Raw genomic sequence first — 12,500 nt, 5'->3', positions numbered from 1 at the left:
GGCAAGCAGACACAGACACACACATACACATTGCACATTGACCCAGCCCCCTCTACACATCCTCAGACACATACTCACTCACTCACCACTTCCCCCCCCTCCCCCTACACATGCACACACACACCACATGCACACACGGACACACGCTCACACACACACACACACACACACGCACACGCACACACACACACACGCTGGCACACACAAACACACGCACACACACACACACGCTGGCACACACACACACACACACACACACACACACACATCACATCATACACTAAAAGAGACACAGGCAAAGTGACATAATGACGGACCCAGAGAGAGAAAGAGAGAGAGACAGACAGACAGACTGGAAACACACTGGAGATAGAGTCAGACAGATTGAGACAAGACAGAAAGAGAGGGAGACGGACAGACAGAAAGACAAACACAAAGAAAGGAGCGCACAACGTACAGACATACAGACAAACAGTAGGCCTCCTTCGGTCACTGGCATGGCTGACCATGAATAGAGGATATCCGACCTAATGTCTAATTGGGCAGTCTGCTTGGACCAAGCAGCGTCGCCTGTGACTGTAGAGACCGATGCGAGAGAGACAGTCTCTGACGCAGCGATCACATGTGTAAGCTGATGCTGGTCTGTTGGCTGCCGTCCCTTTTCTGCGAGCTCGCTTTTCTGCTGCAGCAGCTGACAGTTCGTCCTCACAGACAAACACATCCATGTAAACAAGGGAAGAGAAAGCGATCGAGAGAAAGAAGTCTATGCGCCAGCATGTTTCTGTGTCATGATGCGCGTGCATGTGTGTATGTGTGCGTGCGGCGTGTGTGTGTGTGTGTGTGTGTGTGTGTGTGTGTGTGTGTTCTGTAACGAAATGACATGCACGAGCGCTCATTGTCTATCCACGCAGGCACACATATGAGTACACGAATATAATTAATTATACAGTCAGTACACGCATACATACAATTCACGCACAATTATAATCGCACGCACCCACATACACTGAACACAAAGAACCCCCTTTTTTTCTCTTTCAATTTTAATAATCACATACAAAAATACTCCTACAATCACAGAAGATCACGTCACACATCACCAAAACAGCTGTCTTGTTGTTATTATTGTTGCTGAATTTAAGCAAATAAAACATTTCTGTGGAAAATATCGAAACGAAACAAGGAGACAACATTATTGTCACGGAGATTCTTCTTCCTCCACTTGTGCGTTCATGGTCTGCAAATCTCATCTTCACTGAGTGTATATGAGATGGTTTTTACGTGTATCACGTTACATGTGAGCACTGATACTCAGGGGATCGCATCAGTGCTGGGGTATGTTCGTGTTTTTCTTTTTCTTTTTTGTATCATAATTACTATTTATTTATTTATTTATGTAAGCTTATATATATATTTTTTTTTTCTCAAGGCCTGACTAAGCGCGTTGGGTTACGCTGCTGGTCAGGCATCTGCTTGGCAGATGTGGTGTAGTGTATATGGATTTGTCCGAACGCAGTGACGCCTCCTTGAGCTACTGAAACTGAAACTGAAACTCTTGTTTCCATAACTCACCTAACGCTGACATAGAAATTCAGGATCTTGAACGTGCGTATTTGGTCTTCTGCAAGCGTATACATACGACAGGGGTTCAGTTCAAGCACTGGCAGTTCTGCATACAGACCTATGATGACCCGGGAGATCGGAAAACGATCTCCACCCTTTAATTAACCCATCAGGTTTCGCTAAACCCGGTGATCGAACTCAGTCGGGGAAACTCCAGCGCTCTAACCACTCGGCCACTGCACACGTCACAGAGATTCAGAACTACTCACTCCGAGTTTCTGACCTGGTCGTTTTGAAAAGAATGAAAGAATACTTTGTTAGCTTTTGGCACGTTCCCTCTTTGTATCGTGGGGGTGGGGAGGGTGTGTGTGTGTGTGTGTGTGCATAGGACTTGGGTTGCATGTTTGTCACTTCGCCATTGAGAGTGAGGTATGTCCATAGTTCGTAACTAGTCCATCTGAGCTTTGGTTCAAGCAGTATTCTGTGTTCAAACATGATGGAATACAGTACAATCGTATTATGAATCAACTTCGGAACACTTCTGCGACGAAGTCTCGAGTTGGTATTGATCTTACAGGCATTCTTTTTATTTTATTTTATTTTTTTTTTTCCACCGAATGCTTCAAATAACCAACTGAAAAACATCAAAAAGGTATGTATACTAAGTAGGACGTTTGTGCGTTTCAGTAAGATTTTTTTTTTTTTTTTTTTTTTTACAAATTGATTGTGCTTATATATCTTTGGTGATAAGGGTTGGACTCCCTGCAAAAATGAAACTGCGATTTTTAAAATGATTTTGTTTTAGCTTAAGATAGTAGCCTGTTACGTGGTATGTGATAATATCGATAGAAGAATTTTGAACGTGCTTTTTTTTTTTTAAGCTGGAAATTTGTTTTTAGTCAGTACATTTGGCACAGTGTTCTGTTCATTATTTTTCATCATCATTCTCTTCCACTGTCAGGTGGTGGTAGCGGTGGTGTTGTAGTGGTGTTTGTCAGCTGGGGTTGTTGATGCGATTTTTGCTGCTGCTGGTGGTGGTGGTGGTGCTGTGTGTGTGTGTGTGTGTGTGTGTGTGTGTGTGTGCGCGCGCGTGTGTGTCCATGTGTGCGTATGTGTGTGCGTGCGTATTCGGGTGTCTGGGTGAGTGGGGGTAGGGGGGTGGCTGGCATCACAAAACGACAGTTCTAAGAAATGACACTGAAACACCTGCAAAAACACCCCCCTTCCTCCCCCCCCCCCCCCCCCCCCCCAAAAAAAAAGAAAGAAAAAAATCAGTGAACAACACCATAATCTTTACATCAATCTTTACATCACAGTTTCTATCCAAATCGCTCAGCGACAGTCATGTATAAAAATGCTGATGAATCTAAACCGTTTGCAAGCAGAACTTCAGAATAAACATCTTATTTTCAAACAGCAATATCAGGAAAAAAAAAAGTTCTGGCTTCTCTATTTTCTGGACAATGATACAAACGAAACAACCAACTTACCCCCACAATCAAATCGAACACTCTAAATAGACGTACAATGTAAATTATGTTAACATTGTATAAATCACATATTTTGTTCACTAACGCCAGCGTCACAAATGTCAAAAAGAGCTAGCTATACATAAAACTGTTACAAATAACAAGAGTCTAAAATGACCGCAGTTTTAAACGAATACTTACTTATATTTACATAAATCATCAGTTCAGTAGAACCGTGAGAGAAGGAAAGCAAATCAACTACATTTGATAATTCTTTTCTCGTTATTTAAACGTTTGATTTATATTCAAAGGCAGCATATTTTGGAAGGCGTGATTTGACAGAGAGAGAGAGAGAGAGAGAGAGAGAGAGAGAGGCAGAGTGAGACAGATGATATGTGTGTGTGTGTGTGTGTGTGTGTGTGTGTGTGTGAGAGAGAGAGAGAGAGAGAGAGAGGCAGAGTGAGACAGATGATGTGTGTGTGTGTGTGTGTGTGTGTGTGTGTGTGTGTGAGAGAGAGAGAGAGAGAGAGAGAGAGAGAGAGAGACTGATAGACAAAGAGAAACAGAGAGACAAAGAGAGACTGAGAGAGAGAATGTGTGTGAGAGAGAGAGAGAGAGAGAGAGAGAGAGAGAGAGAGAATGAGAGAGAGAGAGAGACAGACAGACAGACAGACTGACAGACAAAGAGAGACAGAGAGACAAAGAGAAACTGAGAGAGAGAATGTGAGAGACAGACCAGAGATAGCGAAAGAGAGAGAGAGAGACTGAGAGACAGACAGAAAGAGAGACACACACAGAGATGGGCGGGAGATACAGAGAGATACAGAGAGAGAGCGAGAGAGTGTAGTGCAAAGCGGACAGTGTTGGGAGAAGGGGGCATATGGGATGGGGAGTCTCTCCCTCCCTCTTTCTATCTGTCTATCTATCTGTCTTTTATTACTAAATGTCACTAAAGAGGCCTATATATGTATACATACATATAGAGATAGTTAGTGTGTGTGTATATGTGTGTGATACGTTTCTTTATTTAAAAAATATATATACATATATATCGGTATGGACAGGAGGACGAACCAATGAATCAAGTAATTAAGATGCTGTTCAAAGTAAAATGTCTGAATGTCAACCTGTTGACCAACACCTTTAATCAAGATCAAGTTGTTCAAGGCTGGGATCTTGGTTCGGTGAAAGTTGCGTTGTTCGAAGGGTTGGGATGAGTCCTGGCTGGCTGTCTCAGTATGTAGTTGTGGTGATGGGAGGGAGGGCGAATGCTTGTGGGGGTGGGGGGCGGTGTGTGTGTGTGTGTGTGTGTGTGGGGGGTCCATCCGTCTGGTGCTCTGTGGGGAGACCCTTGCTGTCAACTGAGGGTTGAAGAAGTCCTGCTGGGCTGGAAGGCAACCTGAGAAGTCCTTGGTAATCAGCTGCAACGCCTACATCATTTAAAAAAATATTTTTTATATACTTCTACTGTTTGGTCAGTTGCCGAATCTCATCCGCCAGTACTTTGGTCACGTGCATGGCTTTCTCCACTTCCGGTCCCCCGATCTGCTGCAGCGCCACCTGCGCCGCTTCCCGCACGTGAGAGATGACGTCATTCCGCCTGGGGAGGGAAGAAAAGAAAAAAAAGAAGAAAAAAAAAAGAAAGAAAAAGAAAGAAAGAAAAAAAAAACGATTAGAAAGGTAGGGCGTTTGTTAAGGTTGCTGAATGCTTCCCCCCGCCTCCCCCCTCTTGATTTGAAACCGAAGAAACGGACAAAAAACAACAAAGAAAATCACCATTGCATAATATGTCCCATACCTTTCTCTTGTTAATCTGTTATCGTTGTTTTTACACACACACACACACACACACACACACACACACACAGAGTTAAGTGCAGATTTACGCGCACAGATATCGTCCACCCACTCCCCTTTTTCCGTCTGATTTCATTTGAAGTGGAAAGACGTAGTGAAGACGACAATTAGACTGCGCATTAAACAGCTTGATAAGAACGATGTTGGTGGTTTGTTTTGTCATACATGTGTGATGATGGTGGTGGCGTGGTCCTACCCTCCACCTCCCCACCCCTCCCTCATGGCCATTCCAAGACTCCATCTGAATGATAATAATAATAATAATGGTACTTATATAGCGCTGAATCTTGTGCATAGACAAATCTAAGCGCTTTCGCACCAGTCATTCACACGCGTGCATAACTCTAATACTGTAGAAACTAAAGACAAGGAAGGGCAGGCAAGGGAGGCTATTTTGGGAAGAGGTGGGTTTTAAGGCCAGACTTGAAAGAGCTGAGTGTGGAGACTTGACGAAGCGAAAGAGGAGGTTCATTCCAATTGCAAGGTCCAGAGACAGAGAAAGAACGGCGGCCAACAGTCGAGAGTTTGAATCTGGGTATGCGTAAGTGGAGTGGATCCGAAGCTGATCGTAGTGAACGAGATGGAGTGTAGAGGTGAAGGCAGCCACAGAGATAGGAAGGGGCTGATTTGTGAATACATTTGTAGCATAGAGTGCTGATCTTGTACTTTATTCGGTGTGAGACAGGGAGCCAGTGGAGATGTTGCAAAAGAGGAGTGGTGTGCTCAGATCTTGATATGCCAGTCCAGCAAAACAATCAGCCTGCCTTCCAGTCACTGCACCCTCCCCACTCATCACCCACTTGCAATGTCTTGGCGCAACTATTCAATCAGTCTATTTCAAAATGAACCAGATCACATTCAGTGCTTTCCATCAACCCTGCGCCGGCCCCCTGCAGTCGACCGGGTTATAAAACAGACTGTATCCTGCCACAGGAAGGACAGGATTGGGCCGTACCTTCCCATCATGCCGAACCTTAGAAACAGTGTGTGTGTGTGTGTGTGTGTGTGTGTGTGTGTTGTAGTTGTTGTTGTTGTTTTTGTACGTGTTGGCCGATGGCCGTTAACTCTCTCCATACGAACGGCGAAAGAGACGACGTTAACAGCGTTTCACCCCAGTTACCATCATCAAAATATTGCAAGTGGAAGGCTCTTATACTGAAGAGGTGAATGTTGACAAAGAATACCACAATTCTGACGACGGAAGCTAAATGTTGGGTCATTCAGACACCCACTGGATATCCGAGGGGTCTGTGTAGAGGAGAAGAGAGGACTGGCCGTACTGAGTGAGTTAAAGGCTATGGGACGTTTAACCTTTAGCCCTGTCCCATGAGATCACATGACAAATCTGCTTACTGATGTTATATTGCGAAATATATTCTCCCCCCTCCCCAGCACCAAAACAATCAAAGCAGCTCACTCATTCCACTGGCAAATCCCAACCAAACCAAACCAGATGAGTAGTATTCACTGTTGCACGCTCCTGGCTTCAGTTAGATTAGTTCGTATGTCCATGATTACGAATCAACAGATTACGTTGTATGTCCATGATTATGAATCAACAGATTACGTTGTATATCCATGATTATGAATCTGTATATTACGTTGTGTTTCCATGATTATGTATCAATAGATTACGTTGCATTTCCACGGTTTTGAATACATACACTTGTTATTTCCGCTTCGAGCCTATAAATTTCACTGTATTTTCGTGGTTACGCACTTTCGTGTTCGTTTTTTCCCCCCAAGGTTGTGAATCTCAGATTTAGTTGTATTTCCAAGGTTCTGAATCCTTAGATTTCACTGCATTTCCATGTTTATCATGTTTTATATTTCAATGTATTTCCGAGGTCATGAATCTTAAATTTCACTGTATTCCCTTGGTTGTGTATATTACATTTCACTGTATTTCCGCGATTATGTATCTTACATTTCACTGTATTTCCGCGATTATGAATCTTACATTTCACTGTATTTCCGCCATTATGAATCTTATATTTCACTGTATTTCCGTGGTTCTGAATCTTCTGATGATTTATCTCCATGGTCAAGAATCTGCACCAACGTTTCTACGTCTCGTCTGTGAGAATCTACAACATTATTGTCTCCAAGAAGCTGTTGGGAAAGCGATTTGAATTTTCTGCGGACAAGATTATGAGCGATATATACCTTTCATCATCTTCTAATCATTATCATCATCATAATTATCACAGTCACCACCATCATCATCCTTACCACAGGTCTTCTGGCCTGTAGATGTCCCAAGGCCACCATCATTACCACCACCACCACCACCATCATCATCATAATCATAATAATAATAATAATGGTATTTATATAGCGCTGAATCTTGTGCAGAGACAAATCAAAGCGCTTTCGCACCAGTCATTCACACGCATGCATAACTCTAAAACTGTAGAAACTAAAAACAAGGAAGGGCAGGCAAGGGAGGCTATTTTGGGTGTTCATCATCATCATCATCATCATCATCACCACCACCACCATCATCCTTACCACAGGTGCAGCAGTTTGGACGCGGCCTACCTGGCCTGCAGATGTCCGAGGGCCATCATCACCATCATCACTACCATTACCACCACCACCATCACCATCATCCTTACCATAGGTGCAGCAGTTTCGATACGGCCTGCCTGGCCTGCAGATGTCCGAGGGCCATCATCACCATCATCATTACCACCATCACCACCACCACCACCACCATCATCATCCTTACCACAGGTGCAGCAGTTTGGACACGGCCTGCCTGGCCTGCAGATGTCCAAGGGCCATCATCACCATCATCACTACTATTACCACCACCACCACCACCACCACCATCATCATCCTTACCACAGGTGCAGCAGTTTGGACGCGGCCTACCTGGCCTGCAGATGTCCCAGGGCCATCATCATCATCACCACCACCACTACCACCACCACCATCATCATCCTTACTACAGGTGCAGCAGTTTGGACACGGCCTGCCTGGCCTGCAGATGTCCGAGGGCCATCATCACCATCATCACTACTATTACCACCACCACCACCACAATCATCATCCTTACCACAGGTGCAGCAGTTTGGACACGGCCTGCCTGGCCTGCAGATGTCCCAGGGCCAGGCAGCCGGCCTCCCGGACCAGGCGGTCCTTATCGTTGAGGGTCTTGCTGAGGAACTTGAGGGTCACTGGGTCGTTGGCCTCCGTGCGCGCCAGGGAGACGGCGGCCACTGAACGCACGTTGGCGTCAGCGTCAGATAGCAGGTCCCTCAGGGCGTCGATCACTGCGGCGCTGCGGAACTTGCCTGCACGTAAATAAACATATAAGGTAAATATACATATATAAGCTTACGTTAAGATATATACAACTGATACCTATTTTGGATGTTTTCTCATATATTTCACGACTTATTCAAATGATTTATTCATTTCAATCACTGTAGTCTTCCTCAGAATACTATACTTTCATGTAGCCATATTATAAATTTGTGTTTCTCTATTTCGTGTTCCTGTCACTTTTGTCCCCTCTTTTCTTTCTGTAAGTATACTTATGCGAACTGTCTATGTCTTATCAAAAATCGAAATAAAAAAAAAGAGAGAATCTCTTGTAATGTCCGACTCTGCAGATGGCTGAATAGCCTATAATTAGCTTTCTTTCAAGATCTAATTACAAGCGTAAATTGATTAAACCTTATGCCTTATCTTAAAGAATTCTTGATCAAACTCGCGCGCGCGCGCACACACACACACACACATACAATTATAACTGAAACTCAACCTTCCTACTCGAATCATACTGAATATTTCTAAACATAAAATGGAAGAAAAACTTCGAATGCAGTGACTAAATTCTGGTTCGTAGCCTTTATCAAATACCCATCTAAATTCTCAACGCCTTCAAAGCCCAGTATTTGGCAAAATGCCTATCAGAATTATCAGTTATATACACATAGGGAGCACCCGCATGAATTATCGAAGCACACACACACACACACACACACACACACACAAACGCGCGCGCGCATACACACACACACACACTTACACACACACACACACACACCACACCACACCGCACCACTCACACCACGCCACACCACACCAACAAATACAACACAACAAAGCACACACACACACACCACCACCACCACACCACACAACACACACACACACACACACACACACACACAACACAACACAACACAACAAACACTCCCACCTAAATTCTCAATGGCTTCCACCCGGACAGAGGACTCCATGTTGAACACATCTTTCATGGCGTAACTCTCCATGGCCTGGTTCAGGAGACGTTCCCATACCGGCTTCGGCATTCCGTCAATCATACAGAAGGCTGCAATACAATACATTGCCAACATTAACGTTCCCATACCGGCTTCGGCATTCCGTCAATCATACAGAAGGCTGCAATACAATACATTGCCAACATTAACGTTCCCATACCGGCTTCGGCATTCCGTCAATCATACAGAAGGCTGCAATACATTGCCAACATTAACATTCCCATTCCGGCTTCGGCATTCCGTCAATCATACAGAAGGCTGCAGTACAATACATTGCCAACATTAATGTTCCCATACCGGCTTCGGCATTCCGTCAATCATACAGAAGGCTGCAATACATTGCCAACATTAACATTCCCATTCCGGCTTCGGCATTCTGTCAATCATAACAGAAGGATGTAATATATTGCCGACGTTTCAAGGCTTCAATGTTTAAAGTGAAGTCCTACAGACCCGAAAACAAATGCATACATACATACATATATGCGTGCCTACCTACCTATCTATATGCCTATATGCACACACACACACACACACACACACACACACACACACACACACACACACACACAACTATCGGGGGTCACGATTTTATATCCACGGTGTCCAAACCTCGTCACAGGAAGGCGGGGCCTGGTCCTCTCCTTCCATCGATTTAACCTTCCCCAAACGAAGTGATAGGTACCCATTCACACCTAGGTGAAGTGAGGAAAATCGGAGGAAAGCGTCTCTCCCAAGGACACCACGCTATGCCGAAAACGAGGGCTCGAACCCTGATCACTGGTAAACACTGCCTTCTTCTTCTTCTTCTGCGTTCCCCGTGCATCATGGTCTCAGACTTGCAGTCCTATGCTGGAAATGAAGGTGGTGGTGTTGATGAGGTCTTCTTTGGTGCCCCAGAGCTTTTCTGCCAGTGTGGCTCCATATGGCCACTACTGCGTCCGTGCATCTTGATGCAGGGGGCAGGACTGCAGGATGTGCTCCGGGGTTTGTGGGCCTGTCTTACCCGGGCAGTCAGGAGCGTGTGACAGCTTCATTCGGTACATGTGGTCTCGCAGGCGGCAGTGCCCCGTGCGTAGTCGGCGTAACCGACTCTGCCAATTCAAGGACTAACACTAAAAGGTAAGATTTTAACTCATTGAGCCCTGCGCCTAGGGCAACAGCTGTCCCGACTTCCTGGGCTTCAATTTGATTTTAGATCAGCCCTGCCCAAGTTGCATCTCCACACTCTCAGCCAAGAAGGCTTCAGGACAGTCGGCGTTGGGATGGTCTCCAAAGGTCAAATACCTTCTTAGTGCTGCAGCCTTGTGGGCGAGTTGGCCTTTGGGAACCATCCCAACGCCGACTGTCCTAAAACCCTCTTGGCCGAGAGAGTGGGGATGTAACTTGGGCAAGACACTCTCCACTATAATCAAATTCTAGCCCAAATAGTCGGAACAGCAGTTGCCTCCTCTGCTGTTCTGATGGTCATAGTCGGACACGACTATCATATATATATATATATATATATATATATATATATATATATATATACCCGCTTATGCTAAAGCACTAATAGCCAGTGCAGTCTTGCCTTTTAGTCTGAGAGTCATAGTCTTTCATGAATGACAAAGCTGTACAGGAATTGTTATTGCTCTGGCCTTTAAAAAAAAATCATCTCATTAAAACGGTTTTTAAGTTCCTACATATGCATAAACCGAAAGGAAAGAGAACTAACTCTTACAGCATTTCTGGATATGTCCACACAAAACCTGGAATAACCAGTATACTTTCCGCATCAATATAGCATAGATGCATACAGTACAGAGACTGTAGACTCCCGAGGACTGAATGGGTTAAACTTGTATTTTAGTAACACATTATTGCGTTAGCTGTGCTTGACCTTATGTGTGTATACATATGTATGTGTACATAACTACATGCATGTATATGGATGTGTATTGTGTGTGCGTGTGTTTATGTAAGTCTGCGCCTGCCTATGTGTGCGTATGTGTTAGGGTAGCTGTTAGATACACATGTATATTAAAATGTATGTATGTAGTGTGTGTGTGTGTGTGTGTGTGTGTGTGTGTGTGTGTGTGTAGTCACATTTTGGTGTGGGTATGTAACATAGATGTAATGTTTTATGTTAACAAAAGCGTTTTTGTAAAGCACCTAGAGCAGATTTCTGGATAGTGTGCTATATAAGTATCCATTATTATTATTATTATTATTAAAGGAAAGGGAGACGATGGTGACGGTAATACAGAATCCGCCCTTTGGGTATCACTTAATGTATGTATTGTCCGATGAGCCTGTGTTGTGTTGTGTGTGTATGAACACAGAATAGTGTTTGAGTGTTTGGTTGGTTGGTTGTCTGTGCGAGGTTATGCATGTACGTTTTCGTATTAAAGTCAAAAAGCGTGTTTTACCCCTCGTTTTTATATTAGACAGCACAATTCAAGCATGCCTTACATGGAAAGGCGCTATATAAATTATCTTCTCCTTTTTCTTCTTAGTAGTAGTGGTGGTGGTGGTGCAAGTGGTATTACAGGATTTTTTCCTTGACACTTTCATTATTTCAAAGTCGATATTGATAACTACACAAGCTTACAATGCACAGGTAGGTATATTTTCAATAAACATGGAACACGGAATGAGCGGTATGTGAGTAATACCAGTGAAAGAGGTGTAGGTGATGGGAAAGCAAAAAAAAGGTAAATAAATGAAAATAAAATAAAATGAAATAAAATAAGATAAAATAAAATAAACAAAGCAAAATAAATAAAATGAAATAACATAGAATAAAACGAAATGAAATAAGATAAAACAAAATAGAATAAAACAAAAACAACAACAACAAACAAACAAAAACAACAGAAATAAGATACGATAAAATAAAATGAAACAAAGCAAAATGAAACGAAACGAAATAAAACAAAATAGAATAAAACAAAATGAAATAAAATACAATAAAAATATAATAGAACAGAATAAAATAAAATAAAATAAGATATCTATAAAATAAAATAAAAAGATTAAAAATACAATAACACAAAACGAAACTGAAATAGAATAAAAAAATTTAAAAAAAGGTAAGAAATATACATGGGCATTTTCAAACTCACAGTCAAAATTGTACTTGTACAGTTTCCCGTCCTCCTCCACCTCCAGCTCTCTGTGCATGATGGCCTTCAGCCACTCCTGATCCGCCGACCCGAAATACTCGTCGATCTGCTCCTTAAACTGGGCGTTCAGCACCCCGTAGAACCTGGCATACACACACACACACACACACGCGCGCACGCACGCACGCATACACGCACGCATACACGCA

General features: G+C 43.4%; 1 protein-coding gene across 9 annotated transcripts in view; it reads right to left on the bottom strand.

The window, feature by feature from the left end:
- Positions 1 to 2,399: 2,399 nt before the first annotated feature.
- LOC143288361 (uncharacterized) overlaps positions 2,400 to 12,500 on the bottom strand; it is a 28,200-nt gene continuing 18,099 nt past the window's right edge. For all 9 annotated transcript variants that reach the window (XM_076596754.1, XM_076596746.1, XM_076596749.1 and 6 more), the window contains 4 exons: positions 12,292 to 12,434; positions 9,103 to 9,234; positions 7,951 to 8,188; positions 2,400 to 4,632 (listed from right to left, as the gene is read on the bottom strand). In XM_076596754.1, the coding sequence (XP_076452869.1) occupies positions 4,497 to 4,632; positions 7,951 to 8,188; positions 9,103 to 9,234; positions 12,292 to 12,434 (649 nt within the window). In that variant the 3' untranslated portion in view covers positions 2,400 to 4,496. The remainder of the gene's footprint in view (positions 4,633 to 7,950; positions 8,189 to 9,102; positions 9,235 to 12,291; positions 12,435 to 12,500) is intronic.

The sequence above is a fragment of the Babylonia areolata genome, chromosome 12 (assembly GCF_041734735.1).
Source record: "Babylonia areolata isolate BAREFJ2019XMU chromosome 12, ASM4173473v1, whole genome shotgun sequence".
Classification (NCBI taxonomy): domain Eukaryota; kingdom Metazoa; phylum Mollusca; class Gastropoda; order Neogastropoda; family Buccinidae; genus Babylonia; species Babylonia areolata.
The sequence above is the reverse complement of the archived record's forward strand: the minus strand, read 5'-3'. Positions and strand labels throughout refer to the sequence as shown.